General features: G+C 36.7%; 1 protein-coding gene across 2 annotated transcripts; it reads right to left on the reverse strand.

Moving 5' to 3' along the window:
• Positions 1–15,816: 15,816 nt before the first annotated feature.
• LOC128019035 (LIM/homeobox protein Lhx2-like) lies at positions 15,817–24,706 on the reverse strand. Of its 2 annotated transcripts, none has more exons than XM_052604990.1 (5): positions 23,751–24,706; positions 22,242–22,444; positions 20,738–21,105; positions 17,905–18,110; positions 15,817–17,125 (listed from the first exon to the last, which is right to left on the reverse strand). In XM_052604990.1, exons 1-5 carry the CDS (start codon positions 23,961–23,963, stop codon positions 16,835–16,837), a joined length of 1,281 nt encoding a protein of 426 aa, XP_052460950.1. In that variant the 5' UTR covers positions 23,964–24,706; the 3' UTR covers positions 15,817–16,834. The 2 variants fall into 2 exon arrangements, with proteins under 2 accessions (XP_052460950.1, XP_052460949.1); XM_052604989.1 differs by having other exon boundaries at positions 20,738–21,108; positions 23,751–24,705.
• Positions 24,707–25,784: the final 1,078 nt, after the last annotated feature.

Consider the following 25,784-nt stretch of genomic DNA (forward strand, 5'->3'; position numbering starts at 1 on the left):
TCAGTCACCATATTTTTTTAGACTTCTCTTTTTGCGTCTCCTCTGCAGGTCATGGCGGTGGTTAGCGGATGTGAATATACAGATGCCTCCATCTTCATTTCCATTTCCACAGCTGTCCTCTTTCATCACTGAGCCAGTGGCCATTTACCTCCAAACATCACTTCAGTTTTCCCAGAGGAGCTCCGTCACAGGACCACAGAGCCACTCTTTGATCATCACAAAGACCCCAGAGTATCTCAGGGGGACAGGTCTCTGTTTTTTCTCACTCTCTTTCTTCAAATCTCTTATTTTCCCCAGAGAAACGCTCGTCTCCCAAGACAAAAAGGGCTGTGGTGGTGAACAGTGAGGCAGAACAGTTTTTTCCCAAGTAACAAACCAAACCAGTCCTAGTTATCTCTTCATCACAGTTTAGGTGAGAAAATCTCAACCAGTATGTTTCTTTTCAACATCATACATGTATTTATTATTCCCCTTGAGATCCAACTATAGTTCTAGTCAAAGCTTCAAATCATATAATAATTGCTCACCAAGGATACATTTATTTGATAAAAGAAAAAATACAATAAAAACTGTGAAATATTATTCGAATTTTAAATAACTGTTTTTTAATGTATGTTGTAAAATGTAATTTATTTCTGTGATCAAAGCTGTATTTCCAGCATCATTCCTCCAGTCTTCAGTGCCACATGATCTTTAGAGATCATGAAAATATGATGATTTGCTGCTAAAGAAACATTTCTGATTAATATCAGTGTTGAAAACAGTTGTGCTGCCTAATATTTGTGTGGAAACTGTGATACATTTTATTTTTCAGGATTCGTTGATGAATAGAAAGTTCAAAAGTACAACATTTATAACATTATAATTGTCACTTTTAAACAATTGAGTGCATCTTTGCTGAATAATAATATTAATCATAATGCTACAAACACAAATAATGTGAGGAAGTCAAAGTCAAGCCATTAAAGCTCTCAAGTCCTTGCGTGGGCAATCAACATTAATTTCACACTGAATGAGCATGGAATTGTTACTAACCTGCAAAGCCAATTTGTCCAATATAATCAGTCCTAATTACCATGCGTTTAGTGTTTCCTCTAATCAGTAATTGACTGACAATAGAATATCTGTCTCACTGTTTTAGTTATAATCAGGGGACTGGGTTAAACTTGTCTACACTCATTTGAATCTAAATATCCCTTCATTTGAAAGAGGCATATTAAAAGACATATTGAATACAGTCTAGTTTCTGGTTGCATTAATTGGAAAACATTTAGCAAAAAAATGTTAGCATTACAGTATATATTGATGTACATAATCAGCATCTGGAAAGAAATGTGGGATTGGTGCATCCCTATACAAATACTGCAAAACTTGCACAGTTTTTTTAAAAATATTTATAAAATATATATATCCCTCTTTTTATTCAGAACAAATATCTGAATATTCTTAAATCAAGATGCATTCACTTAAGATGCAAAATGACTACACATTAAACCTAATATCAAAATGATATCAAATCTTATACCTGATATCAAAATTAATAATTGACCACACACTTAAAACAAGACAAAATTTCCACCTGTGTTGTAAAAAATAAAAATAAAAACATAAATCGTGTTTCCCCTTTTTAATTAATTTATATTTATTACCAAAATTGATGGATGCATTTTCTTGTTTTCTTGTTTTAAGCATAAACTGACTTAAACTCACTTGATTTAAGGATATTTGTTCTGGAAAAACATTATAATTTTGCAGTAAATGCAATGAGAAGTTCTTCTAATTTCACATAATAGCACAATATTATATATCATATTCAATGACATTATGAACTTTGTTAATTGTGAAAATTCCAGTTTTTAAATTGATTTACGCATGCAAGTAAGTTTAGGAGTATCAATTTTAAAAGTTATTTGAATCTCACAGAAACAGCTGATTTAAGCAGAAAATCATAACCGGGCCCTTTAGCTTCCAGTGTTAATGTAGCCATTGTTTTTCTCTCTCTCTCTCTGTGTCCTTGATGAAGTAAGACGTGAACTCTATTGCAGACAGGATGGATGTCACCACTAAACTTTGCGATATATAATAATAACCAGTGAGGAAACCAGTGGAAGCAGATCGCAGGCGCTCCTGAGCCAATGTGTGTGCTTTCTGAGATCATTATGTCCCATTACGTCTCTCAGGGCTGCTCACCGCCTCAGCAGCGCTCGCCTTCAGTTAAATTTCAAGATGGAAAAAAAGAAAGCTCTCCTTTATGAGAATAATTTATCACTATTAGAACAGTGACTCTCTAGAAAACAGGCTCAAATGCTTTTCCAAAAGAATTATGTATTAGAAATTAAGAATGCAGCACTTTGCCAGCGTGCTTCGGCCCGTGGGGAACCATTTACGGCACTCGAAAGAACCCGCGCTGCCAGGACGGCGTAATAAAACATTTGTGCTTCTAAGCCGCTCAGGATGGCTCTCGTTTTCCTTCCTGTCAGCGAGAAATGTGGTATGAACAGCCGTGTGTGTATCCCCCGTAAATGCTTTCATAATTCATATCTGTGCAATATGTTGTTTTGGAGATCTTTAGCTTTGTGTGGCTTTTGTATCGCCGTCCTGACGGTAGATTTGTTGAGTTAATAGCTTGATATTGGAATTACTGGATCATAAATACAGGGGGTGTAGAAAAGAATCACCATCCTTTAAAATAATCACATTTTGTTGCTTTGCAATCGGAAATGAAATTTTTGTTTTATCCAGTTGTATTAACTCGTGCAAGTGAAATATATAACACCAACCAAGATGTGGACAGGCACAAGTCAGGAGACGGAGCCAAATAAATATCAAAGGCTTTATCATTGCCTAGAAGCAGAGTAAAGTACAACACAGCAGAGTGTTGGTACAACACAGATCCTCCCTGGATCATGATGTGGCTCCAAACTGGATGAAAGTGCGGAGGAAACTGGTCAGAGAGGCGACCAAGAGGCTGACAGCAACTCTAAAGCAGCTGCAGGAATGCATGACAAAGAGTGGTTATTGTGTGCATGTGATCATAATATCAAAAATATCAACAAATGTGGTTGCAAGAAAAAAGCCACTCCACTAGAAAGGCCACATGCAGTCAGACTGGGCTTTGCCAAAACGTACCTTGAAGATTCTGAGGCAGATGAGACTAAAATAATTGAATGATTTGACCTCAACACCAAAATATATGTCCAGTGTAAATCCACTACAGCTCAGCATTAAAATAACAGCGTTCCTGCAGTAAAGCATGGAGGTGGGGATGTCATATTATGAGGTGTTTCTCTGCAGCAGCGAATGGAGCATTTGTCAAGATAGAAGGAAAAATGGATGAGGCAAAATGCATCACATTCTTGAGAAAAAACCTGCTGCCCTCCGCAGGAAAGCTGTCAGTGGAAAGAAGGTTTACGTTCCAGCATGACACTGACTATGTCATAAAAGTATGTTTATCAATGAGGTATGAGAACTAATTTTCCCTTTGAATTGAATTTATTTCTGAGGACAATGACCGATAATTCTTCTTCTTTTAATTGTAAACTTGTTTTAATCAAAACTTTATTTTTTTGGTAAAATTAATATATAAAGTATTACTAAAGCTTTCTGCTCCATAGAGAGTGTTGGATGTACAGTGTTTTCTTCAATTTCATCCTTGAATTTTTTTATTTGGTCTTTAAGTCAAGTCAAGTCACCTTTTTTTATATAGCACTTTAAAACAAAATACATTGCGTCAGAGCAACTGAACAACATTCATTAGCAAAACAGTGTGTCAGTAATGCAAAATGATAGTTAAAGGCAGTTCATCATTGAATTCAGTGATGTCATCTCTGTTTAGTTTAAATAGTGTCTGTGCATTTATTTTCAATCAAGTCAACGATACTTTAGTCCTTAAACTCTTAAATTGACCTTCATAAAACCTGCAGAAACGGTTCTGATTATAGTTGTGATGTGGACTTCCATATTGTCAGAATTATGGAAATTATTAAAACTTTAGTTAGCGTTTTTGGCATGAACAGGCTTTATTGTTTTCTCACTGTTACTATTGTAACTGCTGCTAGTATTACATTTTAGCATGCAACTTCTTCAAATTGAAGTAGTACAAATCTCGTTATTGGTCCTTATTCCTTACACAGTTCTGTGATTCCACACACACCGTTGGACACAGAGTTGAGTGGTAATGTTGGTGGAAAGCCCCCTCTGTAGTGCACTAGATGAACTGTCCCATTGTGTGCTGCGATCTGTCACAGAGAGAGAGAGAGAGAGAGAGGAAGGGGTAGATGCTGGTGGCCTCATAAGACAAACACGAGACAATGTGAAATGCAGGACTGTGGACACCTCACACCCTCATCACTGCTGTCCTGTTTTTTTATTTTTTTACTCTAGTAAATCACCAAAGGAGTTTGTTTAAGCTCGTACTAGCTAGTTACAGTATCATCCTGAAATGTTAACTATATTATTGTCCAGTGATATTTAGTGCATCCTACTGTACATACAGTACACTCCCATTAAGCAATATATACTAAATAGCAAATATCAGCTGTTTGAGTGTTTTATATCATTGCAAAAATGTGAAGTGTGTTATCGCACAGCTCTCTATATAATGTTGGGCGTTTATTATGACAAACATTATCCACATGCATGCATACAGTATCACATAAAGCAATATACTCTATGGCACAAATCTCAGCTGCTTGTATCATTACTAATTGTAAAACTATATTATCACTCTAAGCTCTAATCTGCTAAATTTTATGAGTTTCAGAAAAAGTTGCTTTGAAATTATGTGTATTGTGAAAAGTGTATAAATTGCTCTTGATTATTCCGTCTGATTTCAAAGTTTATCATAAAGTAGATTAGTCTTAAAGGGACAGTACACCTAAAAACAATAATTCTCTCATCATTAACTCAACCTCATGTTGGCCAAAGAAAAAAAAAAATTGTGTGGTGAAATATGTGATGCTCAATTGTGTGTTTAACATTTTATAAAGGAAATGTGATTGTTGTTTGCTTGTGCTAAAGTCTCCAGCATCCTTGGTTGCCAGGATGTTGCTCTGTGGTTGCTAGGATGTGGTGGCTTGTTGCTAGGTGGTTTCTGCATCTGAGTCCTGCATCCTCTCGTCTCTGTGATATTCTGGTTTCTTGAACTTCACTAGTTAAGTATGAGCTTGGCTTAGCAAACACTACTAATTATCGTATTGTTTGCAAGTGTTCGGTGTGGCTGAAGTGCTCACTCACCCAAACACCAATCCTCAAAGCCCGTTTGGATTTCTATCCTCGAAGTCACACGTCTGTTTACAAGCAGAAACGGTGAAAAGATACACCTGGACGTCTTCGAAGGACACCGTCCCCGGTGAATGGACGCCCGATTCTCCTCATTGTATTTCGCTACATTTCTAATGCTAAATTCACGAGGGAAAGTATAAAAAAAAAAACAAAGAAAGTCTGGCCTCAATAAACATGAGTCGTGGTCCATTCAGGCGGCGAGCGGTGTATTGTTTGTTTGCTATGGCCTGGTTTCCAGAGACCCCAAGAGTGGCCCAGTGAAGAGGGTTCAGAGAACAATGGTGCTCCTCATTGAACGGGGCGCGGACCGAACTCCCGAACACATATCGCCCGGCCTGTGCTCACGGATGAGTGACAGCTGAATCGCTGGGTGAGTTTTTCCCAAGAACTGGCTCATAGAGCTTCAGTGCACAAGCTTAGTGTGTGTGTGTGTGTGTGTGTGTGTGTGTGTGCATGTTTGATCGAGTGAGTGGAACTAGGGTGAAAAAGTGTGTGGCAAAGGGAGCGAACTTCCCATTGCCTGTGTGTGTGTGTGTGTTGAGGTTGCAGCTGCGGATCTGGGAGGTCCTGTGCCATTGTCAGCCACACACAATGGTAAGAGGAGCAAGAGATGTTTCTTTACAAAGCGACTGCACTCGCTGCCACAGAGCGCCGAGCACCAGGAGAAAAGAATAAAGATGTCATTGATGTACAAAGAGGCTGCGTGTGATGACTCATGTGAATCTGAGACGCTCGCTGACTCAAACACACACTCACATACAGATAGGGCCACAACACACATATCCATAAAGAACATTCCTGAGCTCGCTCTTTTTGTATCAATCCACCAATTAAAGATTTTTTTTTCTTGTGTTATGTTAAGTAAAAAAAGCATCATTCATTTTAAAGTAAATGTTTAATTCAACTTTTTATGAACTATTATCAATATGAGACAGAAAATACAGTTGTTTTTATTTTTTATTTTGCACGTTCCAATTTGATATGCAAAATCAAGTAGTACTGTGAAATATTATTATGATTTAAAATAATATCTGAATCTATAGTAAAATGTAATTTATTCCTTTGATCAAAGATGAATTTTAAGCATCAATACTCCAGTCTTTAGTGTCACATGATCTTTAAAGTATTTTATATTCAAATACTTTTTCATCATCCAATTTAATATGCAAAGTCGACTGTAAGTGAATGGGCGGGGACTAGCTGTTACCCAACCAATTACAGACAGATGAGAGCTTCGGAAACCTGTTTGAAAACATTATTTTGCTATTATGTGTTTTGTAGAAATTGACATACCCCACTTTAAATTATAAAAGGCTAAACTAATAATTTGGACCACAACTTATCCAAAGAAACCAATGCTTCATTGCTCACCCTTATTTGTTTCAATACTTCAGTGAAGATGCAAAGTTTAGCTGAATGTTTCTTGCTCTATTTTTTTCTATACAATGAAAGCTAGCTGTCAAGCTCCAAAAGTATCCTAGAAGTATAGTCTATACTCTAAAAAAGATTTTGTTCGCTCAACAACGATAAAAGAGTAATGCAAAGTTTTGCATCAGTTTTATTTTTTTATGACAACTAATGAAATTATGTTCATTCAACAAACTACACTGAGTTAGAATATGCTAAATGTATTTTATTTAAGATGTTAATTATCGCTGGCATTAGCGCCGTCGCTACTAACAGTGTCAGTGCTACCTTCATGTGCTCTACTCCTCAGCTCAATAATAAAAACTTCAATATAACAGAAACTCTGTGAAATGTCAAACATAAAAGCATTAAACACTAACAGTTTTTTTCCCAAACGAACAGATAAAAACTTATTTTCAGCATTTATACTCCTTAATCTAGTGCTATGCTAGAAATTCTTTCCCCAATTTCCAAAGGTAACAAGACAATTGTGTTGAGTTCATACAACTTATTTTTTTTTTAAGAAATTCAAATATGGCAGAAATTTGAATTCAAACTGTGCACAATATTGAGTATATATACTAATCAACATTATTCAACTCAATAAAATTTTTGCAAAGTAAAAGGTTAAATTAAATTATTAAATTAGAATTTTTAACTTGCAACCATGCATTTATTTTAGTTGTGGGAACTGGTCCCCTGTATAATTTTTTGAGTGCATGCAGCTTGTATGCTATAATTCAGATCTTCAGATTTTTTTATTTTATTTTTTATTTCATCTTTCTCTCCTTGTGCATGCTTGTAGGAACTGAATAGAGGAGGGTGACACAAAAAAATTAACTGGACAAATGTCTCCACCATTTCTCCACCAGTGTCAGTAAGTCCACACACGACTCAAAAACACAGTCTGTTTCTCCAGCTATTTTTGCGGTTCATCTTATAATGGCTGTGGCTCTGTTGTTCCGCAGGTGATGCATCCGGTGTGGAGCGGCCTGACCTCGATGCAGCTCCATGGATCAGCACCACCCTAATAGCAGAGGCAGCGGCGCATGGCCTTTAAAAGCATGCATGGAGTAAAGTTCAGGTGTCAGTAGTTCAACTGATTTATAATGGCGAGGCGCTTCTTGATTAAGTGCTGATGTCACCGGATTCTTCAGTGCTCGTTTGCCGAATCAAGTCGTGCAGATCCAACAAACAAGACAAATGGCCGAATGAGCCGCGGTAACCTTTGTGTTTCCCTTTCAGGCTTCATCCAGTCATGTGCCAGCGGAAGTGCAGCGCTCTTCCATTTGTTTTATTCATGGCTTTGCTCCTGGTGTAATATAACTACAGTTGCGGGTGCAGGGACTTTGGGCAGGAAGCAAATACAAATGAGCGGTGTGTTTTCATGCACGTGTGTGTTTTTGGCTCTGTGGGCCTGTCAAGGCGACAATAATCAGCCATTTTTTAAAGCCTGTTCTCCTCTAACTATCAGCCGTAGACGTGTCACATGACGCAGGTGTCTTCGTTTCACCCTCCCGTTCGCTCTCTACTGTTGTCAACGTTCAATTATTCTTCCCAGTCCTGTAGTGCCTACAATGGAAACATCACAGGCTCATTCGAGGGGGAAATGGGTAAAAAAACCAGCAGCGACACTGATCGGTTGCCGGCAGTGTCATTTGTGAATAAACAGCGTGTCAGTCTGACTGGCTTTTTTCTCTGCTGGTTGCAGACAGGCCTGTCAACCGCTGGAGGATCCTGACAACCAGAGCACATTACACCACCGTTCACCTCCCAAATCATGAACCGCCATCGGTTTGGTCAGTGATCTCAGGTTGGTTTTAATACAGTCTGAATCTGGGTTAATTTAGTTAACTGAGACTAAAATGAAAAACATTTAAATATATATATATAATGCTTTTATTCAAGAAGGATCAATGCACTTTTTAAGTCTCAAAAGATTTATAATTCAAATAAAAGCTGTTCTTTTGAAGTTTTTGACTCATCAAAAAATTACAAAAATTCCTCAAAAATAAAATGTATCAGTTTCCTCAAATATATGAAGCAGCACAACTGTTTTCAACATTGGTAATAATCAGAAATGTTTATTTAAACTATTTTAAAACCACTAAAACGCATTTGTTACTTTTAATAAAATATATGTTAGCTGGAATTAAATACAATAAAATATATATATTTTAAAAACAGAGAAAAAGGAAAGAAAATACTAAAACGTTAAATTAAAATGAAAACAGAAAATATAAATAAAAATATATTATAAAAAACTTAAATATTATCTCAATGATACTAAAATATCAGGAATTGTATCGAATTTTACTGTTTTCCAGCATGTCTTTTAGGTTACATCAAGATTAGTTGCATAACATTTGAAAAATCATAAGACTTAACTTTAAAAAAATAGCATACTTAATAATAAATACATATTGCACTTTAAAATATTATACTTAAGTGTGAACTGAAAGTAATGTTTTCAGACAGATAACTGCATGTTAAATGCATTTAAACAAAAATGTATTTATTTTAAATAAATGGGTTTTTAGCATGTCTTTTAGGTTACATCAATATTAGTTGCATTACATTTAAAAATTATTACTTTCTTGCGAAAAAGAATAAGCATACTTGTAAAAAGAGAACTTAATATGGAAAAATCTACTTTAAAAGAATGAACTTAAGTGCAGACTGAATATCTGTTATCTGCAATTAAATAAATATAGTCATAAAATACAGTTATCTGAACTGTGGAGTGCATTTTGACCCACTAAAGTAGGACTTAAGTACAATTTCATAATTCTGTCATCTTTGAAGTATTGTTAGTTTACCGATGAATGTATTGAAAAACATTTTTTTTATTTAAATTAAAGTAAAATCATTTTAATTTCTGTTGAATCATATGTCATGTATTTAAAATATTTGTAGTTACACATTATGTAATGATTAAGTTGCATTTTAGTACATTTAAAATCTATTTACTTAAAGTGTAACATCGAATAACACACTGCAGTAAAAATTATAATCAAGTACTCTGTGCTTTAGTTAAAGCATGTTATTTAAAGCATGACTTTAAATCAGTGATTTAAAATGTACTTTAAAACATAGTTTGACATTATTAAAAATTAAACTTTTAAAAATGGTGTTAAGAAACATACTAGTGTAACTTTAAGTACACTTAGGTATGCTTTTATTAAGTACATTTTTATTTAATATTACTTATCTGCAAGAACAGTTTTATACTTGAAGTACACAATGAGTGCACATTCAATACTATCAAGAACGCTTCTTTTTTATATAAGGGCAAGATTAGTCTTAGGATACAAAACCAAAAAAGGCGTAATAGTTAGTGATTTTCATCTAAAGTAAAATTCATCAAAGATGCGGCGAGAGCTCACTATTTAAACGCTCTGGTCGGCTCCCATTGTCCTGTCTGGAGATGGGAATGACTAATTGGTCATAATTGTTGGTAATTCCCCATGCGTCCGTCTCCTTTAGGCCGTTCCTGTGTGGTCAAGAAGGAGATATCCGTTATTGATGTGACAACGCAAAATTGAAAACCTTTGGCGGTGCATCAACCCCTAATTAATCGCTCTAATTTAATCTCACCACGGCTCTTCAGCCATCAAATGAATGCGATTACGGTGGCGAGAGCCATTTTGTTGCTCAAGCACAGGAGGTTAACCATGCTAATTAGCGGCTAGCCTGGAGAAGACAAGGGCCTGAGGGTCGGCCAGAAGAGTCCTAAATAGAGCTAAACGGTCACATAATGACCTCAGGAACACGTAGCCATGCTCGGTCTTATTTTCATAATGTATTTCACTCAAGTCCACTTGGACACAATGGGGCAAGAGGCGGTTAGCAAAGCGCTGGCCTCAGCCTGTAGGGCTATGCTAACCAATACTTAGCCTGTGTTTAGTCGCATGACGCTCATCTTAATGTGTTTTGGTCTCTTGGTTGTATGAAATGGCCTAGTTTGAGGATTAAAGTAAGGTTTTGAACACTTTTTATAAGCGAATTTGTAGTTTTAATGCATTTATACAAAAACATCAGAGATTAACTCTTTAATTTGCTGTTACAAAGCTACGAGGACAATTTAATAAAAACATTTTTTTTACATGTATACTATTCATTTGGTTACTATACAAAATTATGGTAACACAGTTGAAACGAAACCAGGTAAAGTGGTAAAATTTGCTGGATTTTTAATGGAAAGTAATACTTTTATTCAGTAAGGATGCATTAAACTGATCAAAAGTGAGAGTAAAGACATTTATAATGGTACAAAATATTTATCTTTCAAATAAATGCTTTCTATTTATCAAAGAATCCTAAAAAGTCAGACGTATCACAGTTTCCACAAAAATACTGATAATAATTGATGATAAAATATTAATTGTTTCTTGAGCAGCATATTAAAATGATTTCTGAAGATCATGTGACACTGAAGATGGAGTAATGATGCTGAAAATACAGCTTTACATTGAGGAAATATATTACATTTTGAAATATATTCAAACAGAAAATAGTTATTTTAATTTGTAATAATATTTCAAAATTTTACTGTTTTATTGTGTTTTTGTTCAAGTGAATGCAGCCTTGGTAAGTGTGTGTGTGTGTGTGTGTGTGTGTGTATGCAAACACACACACACACACACACACACACACAAACACACACAGTAAATCCAGGTTTTATTTAATTTCTATGTGAAAATAATTTTTACCTTTGAGATGGAAATGCTGGGGAAGTCTGTAGCATCTAGAAAACATTTAGAAAAGGTTATTGAATTCTAGTAAATGTTGTCAATTTTGACACACAGTAAATTATCAGCTATTCATTGTTAAAGGCTTTTTATCCACATGTACATGGTGATGAATGGCTCTCATTCTACAGAAAGTGTAGTAATGTCAGATTCCCCTCATCGTCCTGTTTATGAATCTGTTACACACTGTTGGTGTTTTTACCAGCACTAATTAAGAGCAGCAGACAGGCGACGTCTTGCAGTCGTTCACTCAATATACTTAAGATTTAAACGCTTAACATTTAGTCAAAGATCAATAATTGATCAGGGCATGTTTATTTAAAGAGCTGTAATGTAATATCACTCTCTTCGCCGTACACACACAGGCTAGAGTGTTTACCACTTATCACCACATGATAAATATATCATGAGAACATCCTTCAATAATTGACATAATGCAAGTGCTCAGAATGCCACCAGTGGTTGGTGTGTGTGTGTGTGTGTGTGTGTGTGTGTGTGCATGTTTCTGTGTCATATCAGGACACAACTCTGTATAATGACATGGGTATGACACAGGTATTACAAGGAGAGAGTGACTTTTTTTTGAGAAAGTAAAAATGCACAAAGTTTCCTGTGAGGGTTAGGGTTAGGTGTAAGGTTGGTGTAGGGCCATGGAATATACAGTTTGTACAGTATAAAAACCATTACACCTGTGGGATGAACACACTTTTCACAAAAACAAACATTCATCTAAAAGCTGAAGGAGGCCGAGCGGTGCAGACAGGTAAAATACCCACCGCACATCAGCTTTAAAGGGTTAGTTCACCCGAGAATGAAAATTCATCCATCTTTACTTACCCTCGAAGCATCTTAGGTGTATGTGACTTTCGTCTTTCAGAATAATCCAATCGAAGTTATATAAAAAATTGCCCTTGCTCTTCCAAGCATTTTATTGGAGGTAAGCGTGTGTTTGTTGTCAACAGTTCAGCAGACATGAAATAAGGTGTGCATCTGTAATAAAAAATCCCTTACACAGCTCCGGTGGGTGAATTAAGGCACCTTGTAGCGAATCCATGTGTTTTTGTAAGATAAATATCCAGATTTTAAATGTAATAAACACATTTTTTCTCAATTCTGCTGACTATTGAGAACCAGAAGACTAGATCTAGAATAAATTTTTACAATCACCTGATCTTTTATTTGCTTATTTATTTATTTATTAAAGTTGTAAATAAGACAAAGTATGTTTTACAAGAAAATATGATTTCAATTTTTTACTTAAAAAATGTTTAATTCAGTGTGTTACTGACCATTGTACTTATTTGTGAAATTTATTTTCAGTTTTTAAATCAATTTTTTTTTTCTTCATTGTGTAACCCTGATTTTATTTTATATTTTCTTGCATGTCTGAGGCAGCTCTTCACAGCATATGGCTTTCACATCAATAGAGAGCCCTACATTGCTGTCTAGGTATATAGCTATTTGAGGAATTAGTTTTTTTATATATATAGGAATCTGAGATCAGTTTAAACTCCTAATTATTTTCAGCAGTCTGGCAGAAACTACATGAGGATGGTTAAATGCAGCTTGTAGCCAATCTGTGTGAAGCCTGACCCAGACCAAGGCTAAGTTTGTTGTTGACTGAAGTCTGTTTGCTCTGAACAGGGGTGGACTGTTGCTTTGCCAAAGGCTGAGGGTTTCGTAGCCAAAGGCAATGACCATCCTTTGCCCTGGGCAATGATATAAGTGATGCAGCGAGCGAGGGCTGAGAACATCTACAGAACGGATCTCCTGCCATCACTACTTAAGAGGAATTGCTTATATTAAAGAGAAAATGACATCTTGCTGTACTGTTTGGCATATATATGCAATAATTATTATTTTTAGAGTTGCGTGCCAACGAGAATGAAATCAAGAAAGAAATTGCATGTTATTACCATGTTTTTGTTTTGTTTTGTTGTTGTTGTTTTTCGACACTTCATTGCAAAACCAACTGCAGAAAATAAGTTTCTTATTCAGTATTTTTGTCTTGTTTTCCATTACAGATATCTAAAATAATAATTAATCAAGATACATTTACTTGAGAAGCTAAATGGCTTACAATATTAAAGGTAGAGTAGGTGATTTCAGAGATGCTAGCAATAGCAAGCTAGCTTTGAAGCATAAGATCCCACCCTCCCTGCAAAACACTCTCCAAAGCCACGCCTCCTCCAAAACACTTTTTCTTTTCCTCCTCTCTTTTTTAACATCAAAATTAAGTAAGTTTTAGCATAATTCAAAGGGAATGTAAGGTTATTTTTTCTTATCCTACTGACACTTTTTTTCTTGTTTTGAATATCATTTTGATCAATATTTAAATTAACAAGACTTCATCTCATTTTGCTTCCTAAATAAATGTATCTTGATTTAAGAAAGGTTTAAGAAATGAGAAAAAAAACTGAATAAGAAGATAATTTTAGCAGTGTTAAAGTGTCATGTAAATACCATGGTATAAAATTGGTAATCATTTAGTATGATGGTGTATATTAGAGTAGCATGATATTGCACCATGGTGTTTTTTGTGATTTGATTTATGTTATAAACGTTTATCAGCCAACTTCACAAATTTATAGGAAGTTATACATTTATTTCCGGTCATTTTTTTTTTTGTTAGATTTCCCAAGGAAACACAAACAGAGTTTGTGCTATAGTGAATTCTTGTGATGCATATTTATCAGACACTTTTATCCAAAGATTGACTTCTAATCTCTCATTTAGAAAGCATTTCTTATTGTATGGCAGTCGAAACTTTTAAACTGGCCTGACCAGGGGTACATTTCCCAAAAGCATCTTTAGCGAACTATAGTTGCAAGTTTTGGTAATGACAGAAGTTGCGACCACAGTTGCTTTTGGGAAACGCACCCCAGATCAACGAAGAAAACAGCCTTTGGAAAAGATCAGTGAAAAACCACAGACACTTTGCATGGTCTGAAAGTCTTTTTCGCACATTGCACACGTCACAAACATCCAAAACAAGCGATGCAATGAGCCTCGGATTCTGCACAGTCAGAAATGAGGTAATAATATTCCATATTAAACTTTATTGGACCAAATATTTTAAAAAAGACTGTAGTGTGTTTTAAATAGAAGGCTCTCTCTCCATTAAAGTCTTCATTGTGTGGCTCTTTGTGGGAAAGCGCTGTACATCTGGGCACCACATTGGCTTCCATGGTGGCTGGCTGGCTTTGGCACCCATCGTAAGCCCATTACAAGGAGCCAGGAGCCCAAGCGGTGGGCTGCACGCCAGACCACTCCACAGCACTCACTTCAACAAACAGCGGCGAGAGAAACACGAGACGCCGAGAGTCACTGACCTAATGTTCATCGAGACCAAGGGCCAATGTCTAGTTCACACTGAGAAACATCGCGTGTCGAGACAGACGTGTTGATGTGTGTGAAAACAGGAGTTTCTGCTTCCGTTCAGTGGATGTCTGCGAGGGCCAGACATGCAGGTACGAAGACCGGGACACCGTATATTTCACATGGGCCGTAATAAACTCACATTCCATACGCTCCATCGTTCAACCATTTAAAAATAATTATCATAATAAAATCCAGTGCAGTTTTTCTACTCACTAGTCACTGGAGGTTTTCAGCTCAGAAATAAAACACACACACACAGTGTACAAAGACACCAACAACCCAAGAACAGAATTTTTAATGCACTTGCATTTCTTGTCATTTAATACGCAAAATTAAAAAAATTAAATGTGTTATTTTTATTTATTTTCTCCGTTTTTTTTTCATAGAACACTATTTAGGTTGCTGTCCTATTAATGAAAGGTATTTTCATGTTATCCCATTTTTGTCCTGTGATAAAGCCAGATATTGTTCTGATTACAGGACCCAGAGTTTCTCTCTGATCATAAATCTGCAAAAACATGGCCTTAGAAAGAAATCTGTTTTATTTATTTATTTATTTTTAATAAATTTAATTTGATTGAGTTTTAATTTAATTTAATTTAATTTAATTTAATTTAATTTAATTTAATTTAATTTAATTTAATTTAATTTGAAGGAATTTCATCAAACAATGCAAACTGCAGTATAAACAACAGTGGTGTTTCACATTTTAATTTCTTTTTTTTTTTTTTTTTTTGCAAAACAGAAATATATTATAATCTAGAAAAATACATGCGATTGAATTTTGGTTATGTGTAATTCAGTCACTTGGATATCACTTATATATTGAATTTGTCCAAATATATATATTGAATGTGACATACATACACACACACACACACACACACACACACACACACACATATATATATATATGTTTATGTCGATGTTGTTTGGCATTGCTGTAATGAAAAATGCTTTGAAACTGGTGAAATAATGAGGCCCAAAAAAGAAATAGTGATTGATTTTTTTTATATTTTTTACAGAACTGAAGATTTACATCAAAGGCGATACTGCAGGGAGTGGACTCGAAATTTCTCAATAATCTGTCCAAACTGTACAGCATTTCAACAAGCAGCCTCTGGTTACAATGGAAACATTTACCCTGTCTCCAACACTGTCACATCTTAATGGTTGATGAAAGAAAATCAAATCGTCTAACCGGGGGGTAGTGTTTCATTCCAAAAATCAGTGTTTGTTTGTGATGCGCTCTCTTCCGATCAAGGTTTGTCCACAGCCGTTTTCTCTCCCAGTGCATGAAACGTGTTCTCAGGTTTCATATGAACTGCTCTCATATCCAGTGATTTCTGAGTGAGGTAATATGTTGAAATGCAAGTGTATGATCAGCTCTTCCTCGTGTGTGTGTGTTTGTGCACGTGTGATTTACTCAACCATTTTCAAATTAAAGTACACATTTTCTGATGTAGTTCGTTTAGCGTTGCTAAAGGGGCTTCAGTGACTACACTGCAGGATAAGGCACGTGACAGTCAGGCTAGATTACGCTGTAATTATTCACATTATAATCCAGTTTCATCACTCTGACTCCTGTGCGTGAACATAAATACGAGGTTGACGAACAAATGCATTTCCCAGCTCAGTCTCTCTCTGTAAACATGGTCGGGGGGGAAACATGAAAGAAACAAATAAATAAATAAAATGCAAATCAGTGTCTCATCAACAGATCCTTCAGTGAAACTTGAGTCTGCCCCAAAATGCAATACTCTTAAAAAAAAAAAAGATTTTCTCTTTCATCTCGTTTTTTTATCGTCTTTTGAACTGGATCGGCCACATTTGTAAAGTTCCTGGCCTGTACAAAAAAAATGCCCAGGTAGATCGGTTAAGGTATCAGATAGATGTAGTTTGTGTATGACTGACTGAATATGATCAATGACGCTCGCGCTTTATTTCTGATTTAGCTGACTCCACGAATAGTCTTCGGAGGAAGCAGGTGAAGGTGTGCTCGAATCTGAGCATCAGAAGAGGCTTGTTAAGGTGCCCTGCGATGGACTCCGGCATTCGTGAATGTCCAGGCTGCCCGGGACAGAGGTCAGTACGGAGGTGACGGTGGGCATGGTGGGGTTGGTCAGGTCTGTGAGGGTCGTGGGAGTGCTGGACGGGCTCATGGAGGTGTTGGAGATCTCCGAGGCCGGTCTGGACGGCGTTCCTCCAGGCAGGGTCGACCCGTCCGAGGTCTTGTCCACACCCGTGTTCTCCTGACGCAGGAGGTTTCGTCTGAACTTGGCCCGAGCGTTCTGAAACCAGACCTGAAAAACCGAGACGGCAGACGTTAGAAATAATCCCACAATCCAGAAAACTATCTGATGCTCAGAAGACGAACATTAGTCTCATCAACGCCCAATGACAGCCGATGATAATTAACGCTTTGAGATTTTAGTATTTAGTATTTTCACTGGTTGTTCTGCCAAAGCAACTGTTTTTCATTTTTCTGGTTCCAATGATATCTGACGAACAGCTGTTTCTTTTATTTCCAGACATGCTTGCGTTTTATTTGTGCATGATATAAATTCAGATTTCTAACTTTTAGGAACAAATTAATAGCGTTCCAGACCAGGCTTGTGAGTTCCAAGTGATTCATTCCTTAAATAGTTTTTAATTCATCAGTCTAATCTGCTTCTGATGTGAAGGAATGTGCTGTTTTTGACAAAATCTCAACTGCTTGACTTTTTAAAAAAAAATTTGTTACAATATTTAACAGTATTATCACCCAACTCTTTATAGAAAGTAGAATATATGAGTATCTTCTACATTATTTGCAAACATACAGTGCAAACTTGTAAATCTCAACCACTTGATTGCTTGTATTTTTGCAAAATGTAACTATATTATCACCCAGCTCTAATCTGTTAAATGCAACTAATGCATGAAGATATTCTAAACATCAACATTATGTTTTTCTGTAAATCTGCTTTTGAAACAGTGTGTATTGTAAAAAGTGCAAATTAAAGGTTACATGGTTAGTATGCTAACAACACAAAGCTGAGACAACATTGAGGCAGAACAGTTAGTCCAGCAGTTTTCTGACCTGTAGGACGCGCTTGGTGAGGCCTGTTTTCTGGGCCAGCTGTTTCAGGTCCTTGGCGTCAGGATTGTGGTTGATGGCGAAATAGGACTTCATGGTCCTCAGCTGATGGTGTTTAAATGAGGTTCTCATGCGTTTGGTCTTCTGGTTACTGCTGTACTGCGAGTCTCTGTCCATCGGATCGCCATCGTTCTCGTTGCAGCTCAAAGCTGAATCACAAAATGCAAAATAGATGAGCTGCATTGCTGTTATCGATGCCAAAGTGAGGTTTTCTGTAGTGCATCCATATCAAAAGCTTAAAACTACACATGCATATTACATCTTCCATAATGCAAAATGTATATAGTGTAGCTGTGAAGTTCTGGTTTGAATAAATGCAGAAAGCTGAAACTCAACAGTGAATACATGCAATGACATGCATGCGATGAGAATGATAAGGTGCTTCACAGATTCTTTTGTTTCTTTGATTGCACTCCAACATTGTGTTAAGTCTTGGATTTGACTACATAAAATCATGTTGCTGTGTTTGCAACTTACTGCATGCATAATAATCTGCATTATGCTGTAGTCTTACATCATGCTCTTTTCATATTTTTTTTAACAAAACAATTTATGCAATAGACATGTTTTAAGAGCATGCAATTCTGCATCATGATTTTTATTTGACTTGTAAAATCCTTTTAAAACATGCTGGGTTTACTCATTTCTACAGAAGCCCCACCCCTCACATATGGCCATATTTGATGGTGTCTTGTGTAGGGTTTGATTGTGAAAAGCCCACACTATCCGTCTTGGACACAAGTGTTTAGGAGATAGATCTGTCTGCATGTGTCAGAAATGTGTTTGCGCCAGTTCCACGTTCTTGGCAGAAGTTTATGTGTTGCTAGACACATGACAGTTCAGAATTATGTTTTCTCTGACAACTACAAATATTAGTCATTGAAAATGGTCTGATCAACACTTCAGATAATTAACCTTGAATGCTTTACAACGCTGCACATGGTGAACAAATGTTTCCTCCTGAAATAAAATACGGCCATTGAGAAATACTGTTACCTTTACTACAGAGATGCACGTCAAGAGCAGTTATCTTCACTGAACATGATGTTATTTATGTCTTTATTGTTCTTTTTTCCGGTTTTGATCTCGCTGTGCTTGTGTTCGTGCTGCTGTTTAAAGTGTGAGCTGATGGGGGCAGCAATGATCTGACTGTGTCTGAGAAACACTCTCTCTAGTTAACTCCTGTTTTAGTCAAACGGTTGATCTGATTTCAAAAAGTTTATGTTTTTTCTATTTTAAGTCCATGTAAGTTTAAACGTTCTTCAGAAGCCGGTTAGTCCTCCAAACAAGACCGCAATTGTAGTGATACATTTGCCAACTTCAATGAACGATTCCAAACAATCTGAGTTTAAAGTGATAAAAAAGCATCGCATTTACACACATTTTACAGTGGACATATAGCTTGGAGACATAATTAAAACTCGTGATAAAAATTGTATTTTATAGTTATATTCTTAATCTGACTCGAGCACTTTCAGTATGTGCATCCTGTGATAAATATATATATATGATTATTCGTAAAGAAATGTTTCATAGATTATATTGTCTTATCTGTTTAAAAAAAGTCTACCCTATAATTTAAACGCGTGCATAAATATTTTTAAAGGCTAGAGAAAAAGATAAGTAAATTAGCTAATTAATCTGAATTTGCCTAGAAAAGCTGAAGATTTTCCGTTTCTTTCTTTCTTTCTTTCTTTCTTTCTTTCTTTCTTTCTTTCTTTCACTTGTATTTAATCTCCCGGGGGTCTCGACTAGCATCTAAGCCATTTTCCACTTGTCAGTCTCTGTAGTCGTCATCATTCCTCTCTGTTTGGTCCTCAAGCAGGGGCCCTGATGCCCCGCTGAGGGGCCCGGAATGCCCGAGCGAACAAGTCACGTTGTTCCAAATTGTTCAGCACAAGCTCAAGTACTTCAGTAGAAATCTGTGATGCGTATCGATTTTTTTTTTTTAAAGTGGCGCATTTTTGTCTTTTACCTAGTAAAGGAGTTAACATATTTTCTTTTTCATATTATTTTTTTTTATACATTTGTAAATACGAAATTAATTATATAATACAGCATTGTAATATAGTAAAGGATAGCGCTCTTTTAAATAACTATTAACGCATAGGCCTATGCTTTATGAACTTTATATATCTTGTCTCAAACGGATTGTAATGCAAAAGTATTTTGAATGTATTTTTTTCTAACCTAAATTAGAAACTGAATTATTATTCAAACAATGGAATATTATTCAAACTTTTTTTAGCAAGAAGTGCATTCAAAAGGCTTTAATTTTCCCCGCATTTACAGATTTATGTTCCTTTTAGAAAATTTATGTATTTATTCATGTATTTCATGTATTTCATGTATTTATTGCATGTTTACTTTAATGAAAAAATATAATGTTTAAAAAAGTCGTATTTTATTGTTCAAATAGTCGCAGCTAACAGTCTTGTTCAAGCGACATTTCACTTAAGGTTTTTGTAAATTAATCAGATTTGTTTTTATCTTGCTCTGAAACGATTTCGTTAGGTATTCAGTGCCGCGCAAAAAGTTTCGTAAACCTGGAAATTCACCGAATCGCAGGGAGCAATAGGCTAACTATTAGCAATATTAGCTTAATTAGCAATAATCTAGTCTCATATATACGCGCTCTTAAAAACTTGTTCAGATAGGAAATATGAGTGCAACTCGTTCAAAACTAAATTTAAATGAATGACAAATAATGTTTATAAAATAATAAAACGAGCAGTTAACCAGCAACAACAACAACAAAGTTTAGTGATGGTCTCACCTGCATTATAAGCCGCCAGGTCCGCTCCGGGCCCAGGGCTCTTCCTCTTTCGGGGCCGGCCCTTCTGCACCGTGTTCACGCCGTTATAATAAGACAGTCCTAGAGGGCCCGTGCTGCCCAGGCCTTTATTAGGCGCTACATCCGTGTGATTGAAATGCGTGGGGAAGTCTCCCTGGATGAGCGTTTCAAAGTGTAGCCTGCAGTACACCAGACTGTCTTTCATGCCGAAGTGGTCCCCAGTCGTCAGCATTTTGTTGCAAGTCGTGCAGGTGAAACAGTTCAAGTGGTACACCAAATCCCTGGCCCTCATGACCATTTCCGAGGCCGAGATCCCGAGGTGGCACCGGGCACATCTCTGCACCGAAAACCTTCTGCGGGAGAACAGAGCAGCTGTGACCTTTCAGCATACTTCAACCAGAAGGTGTTCCCACCACTCACGAGCCTCACATTAAATGTGCTGCTTCTCATAATAACCATTGGATAAATTATCATTTGTGCTTATACAATAAATATCAATATTTATATATTGCCATATATATACATGCTGAAGTAAAACAATGCCTTAAACAGCAGGATGCATGAACAAATAGGCTAGTTAACTCATGCAGTGGAATCTATTCTTGCCTATAATTACGTCTCGAATAATTACTAAATAGCTTGCAATTGAGATTGACGTGTGCTGCAGCCTCAGTTGAACATAAACGCGTGAAGCCTTCACTTATATGATTGTCTTAATAGGCCTCTCTCTCGCCTCCCTCTGATTATTAAATTACACAATGACATACAGAATCAGTGCACAGTCAGCTAAACATCATGCAAACATCACAGAATAAGGCGTGTTTCTAGGTTTTGCTGCTTTCTTTTCTTCCCAATACAAATGTTGCAATTCATGCAAAGTATAGGTAAATCGTTTTTCTGGGTTATTTAGTTGTATAATGACGTTTAAAATCCCCTCACACTGCAAAATATAACTAAAGACGACCTAGGCATGCTGCTGCATGTTTTGCTTATTTAACTGTTGCGAGAACAGAGTAAAATCGTTGAGCAGGTTTAGTAGTTTCTGGATTATTGTACTTGTTAACGTATTAGTTAAATTCAATCATGTCGTTTTCATATCTAGGAAGAAAGAAAATCACTTTGCAAGAGAATGGAAAGTTTAATTTCAGGCTATATATATATATATATATTCCTTGAATAACTTCTATACCAATTTAAGTATTATTAGTCTGATTATTAAAATGTACAACGACGTTTTCATAGGTATCGACAGTGGAAACAAATCTGTATTTTTTAATGCACGTAATGAAAATTAGATACGCCTTTTCTGTTTTATTAAAATGCACAATGACGAAACCACATTAAATATACAACAAACAGACAAAAAGCAGGCTTTAGCGACAGGTTTGCCTTTTTATTAGGCTATCCATAAACGAAAACCTCAGTCCAGGCGAATAAAAGGCCGTAAGACCGTGCAACTTTTGAGTAGCTAAAGGAGTTTGCTCACCTGTAATAGTCTTCTTTGCAGTAGATGCTTCCGTCTTTGCTGAAGCAGGTGAGTTCAGACTCCAGGTTGAGTTTACACTCGCAGCACTTCAGACAGCGCATGTGCCACTGCTTGTCCACGGCGAGCAGGTAATATCGGTCCGAGATCTTCCCTCCGCAGCCCGCGCACAGAGCCACCCGGTCCCCGCTGATCGAAGGCATGTTCTGCACAAACACAGGCGAACAGCGCGCTCGGTAAAGCCAGGAAATCACATCCAGCTTCACTAAAACATCTTTTTTCTTCATCATTATCTCCAGTGTTATACAAATGAATTATTTCACGGGCAGATAAGTAAAAGATAAAATAGCCCACATAACGCGTATTCCAGGAGTCTGGGTTCAGTATTGAGTGAAAACTCTATTTTACGCATTTTCTAATTAAAAATGTCCAAGGAGTGATATATTACTAGTGTTCACTTCTGTAGAGAATGGGAGGGGCGTGAGATTCAGAAGATACATGCAAAAGTGTATTCAGTGATTTGTATTTAATATTTCCCGTGACAACGGACTGCTATGCATAAAAAGAAAATGTCATGCATGACCGTATTCACGTCGTTTTTTTTCGATTAACAAGGCACAGTTTTGGAAAATGTGATAGATATGTAGCTAAGCAAATTAATCAAAGACTGAACTTGGTTTATTATGTTGACGTTCGGCGTGTTGTGTGGCCTTAGATTCACTACACAGCAAACACACTATTGGCTCTACACACACACACACACACACACACACACACGATTGTGTAATAAAAAATATTGATTTAATCTTTATCGTTTCTTTATTGTTATTTTTACGATTTTTCATCGTATAAGTTTTGAGATGCAGTGTTAAAATGTCAAAACAGTTTAATGCATCGCAAATCTAGGTTAGCCTATTATTGCTAAATTAATATTTTAATCGCAAAATAATCAATGTAAAGGTTCAGCAATGTCTTCTTTGTTGTTAACCACAGACATTACGACCCAAAACAATGTCAGTTTATTAACAATATCTGCTAATGCTTTTATCATAATTATATCGCTCGTATATTAAGAAAAAATTAAATTTGTTATTTTCGCGTCACTTAAAGTTCAGCAGCACTGCATAAATAATTATAATTTGTTTTATTTGTATAAAAACTAACATACATTTTCTTGCTCCCTAATTCCTTTTTGATTCATCTTTTTTTTTTATCGAATAGCTGCAATTTTGCATTCGAAATTAAATTGGGCTACAGGCCATTTAAAATTGATACCGTATCTCGTAGCTTTCTGTTTGCAATCCACACTTGACAAAAAGATTTACAAGCAATGCATTGAAGGCGAGGCCTGTGATTTTGGTTTTGCAGAAGTTTAAAGTTTGTTTCACTGGACAAGACCGGAATCACATCTCTGGGCCTCTATTGCACTGTTGGAGTAACGGTTCAGTTAACATAGGCTGTTATAGGATTTCCAAGCAAGCGCCTGGAGCGAGAGGCATGGCTTTCTCCTACCGTCTCCGTTTCCCCCATATCTATGGCCGAGCTGATAGTCGCCGAATCGCTCTTTCCTCTCCGCTCCATTTCTTCCATGACACCATGCATCTCGCCTCCAGGCAGACCGTGGAAAAGCATCGTTGCCGCAGATGAGACCGAATAGCACGTGTTTCCGTCAGATCTGCAACCCAAGATTTCCGTGAGACGCACTTCCAGCCCTGTGCAGTTCATATGACCTCTCTGGCTCTCATTAAATAATTCCCGTTCGGTCTAAACGGTGCTCGTTTATCAGGACTATCAGCTCCGTATTCTGATAGATTCTTTTAAATGCATCAGAGTATGAGATCGCAAAACATGCAGCCAGCACAGATTGGTTTAGCCTCTAAGAGCATTCCGGAGCTTTGAGGACATACCAGCTACTGAAGCCCCTCTACATGTGTGACACTGGACCCTCCTATTTCTTCGTGAGTAACTTTCAGTTACCACATCTTGGACATGCATTTGTCAGTGTAAGGTTTCAGTTTTTCTTTCTTGTCAATTCAGAAATCAATTTTGGAGCATGACTCCAAACACAAACAGACACAAAAAATCCGATATTGCATCGCTGAAGAATTAAAAAAAATATAGGCTACATAATCCCAAAATGCCTGGGAGGGAGGACTACCATGACGATTCAGATTTTGCAAGTGCTTATATCTTCATCCACGTCTCTTCACCTCCTCCACGACAGTATGTCATCACACACGCGCACACACACCTAAAATGTCCAATTTCAGTAGGCTTCAGCTCGGGTAAGAATCAACTTGTTCTAGGCTTGTTCTAACAAATGAGCTGGTTTTCCTTGTTCGTCCCGCGTGCAGAAGGATCAGCCTGTAATGAAGTGAGAAGGAGGAGGAGTTGAGGACACTTTTGGTTTGTGTAATCCAGTGAAGACAGTGAGGTTCCCTGCGCTCTTCCCTCTCCGATCGTAAGCAAACCCAACGCGCCTTTTCTACCGGGACTTTGACGTCACGCCGTTCCGTTCCTGATTATTGGCTGTTCGGAGTCTTGATATACGCGGTACACTCTGTGTCGAATTGTTGCAGGGATTTTGATGTCAGCTGGACCGAGATTTGATGGTAATTCAAGACTTTCTCAAATGACCATTTTTCGACCTTTTCTTTTTCTATGGATAACTCGAATGCGTTTGAACGCTTAAATAGGCCTTATTCGTTTTAGTGAGCGACGTGCAGTGCGATACAGAGATTTTAACTTTCGCGAACTGGACATTTCAAGTCAGAAGTGAATCGCTTTGATTTTTGACTTAATTTCATTCATTCTAATTAAGCCTAACTTTAAGTCGATGTCTTATTTGAATTGCTTATTTATTTATTTTTTTTCTTTAATGTGAAAATAACAATTTGCTTTCTTTTTTACCATTGACTCAAACCTATCTGGCTATCTTGATCAAACCTATCTTCATCTGCTTTACCAGACAAACCGCCTCAGTGTAGATCTCCAGCCCCGGACTTTAAACAAAAGGATGCAGAAGAACGGAATAGTCCCCTTTGACAGTATTGAATGTGGCTTACATCTGAGAGTATCAGAGAAGTCAATTTAATGTCAGTGTCACAGTCAATTCAGCTGTTTACTCTAACCTGCTTTTTGCACTTCTATATTGTATTGTTGCCAAACGTTGGGAAGATGCAATTCTAATAATCTTTTTATGTGCGTGGTTTTTCACACATTCATATTTTTTCACGTTTCTAAGTGTAATGTTTTCTTAATTTTTAATGTAGTTCTGTGAACATTATATTTTCACCCAAACTCCCAAAGATTTCATATATTTGTATTATAATTTTTTTTTCTTTAAAAAAATCTCAGTGAGGTGAGTGTTTGGAAAGCTAAGGAAAACACTCCCATTGAATATCTGGAATCATCCATTATTAATGGCCGTCCTCTTCTGTACCTCATATGGACTGCTGTGAGCCACTGGTTCCAAATCCCAAAAGGCCATATATTTGTTTGACTTATTCAGTCCATCCAGTATAATAGGTGATGATTCTAACAGCG

The sequence above is a fragment of the Carassius gibelio genome, chromosome A8 (genome assembly GCF_023724105.1).
Source record: "Carassius gibelio isolate Cgi1373 ecotype wild population from Czech Republic chromosome A8, carGib1.2-hapl.c, whole genome shotgun sequence".
NCBI classification, from domain to species: Eukaryota; Metazoa; Chordata; class Actinopteri; order Cypriniformes; family Cyprinidae; genus Carassius; species Carassius gibelio.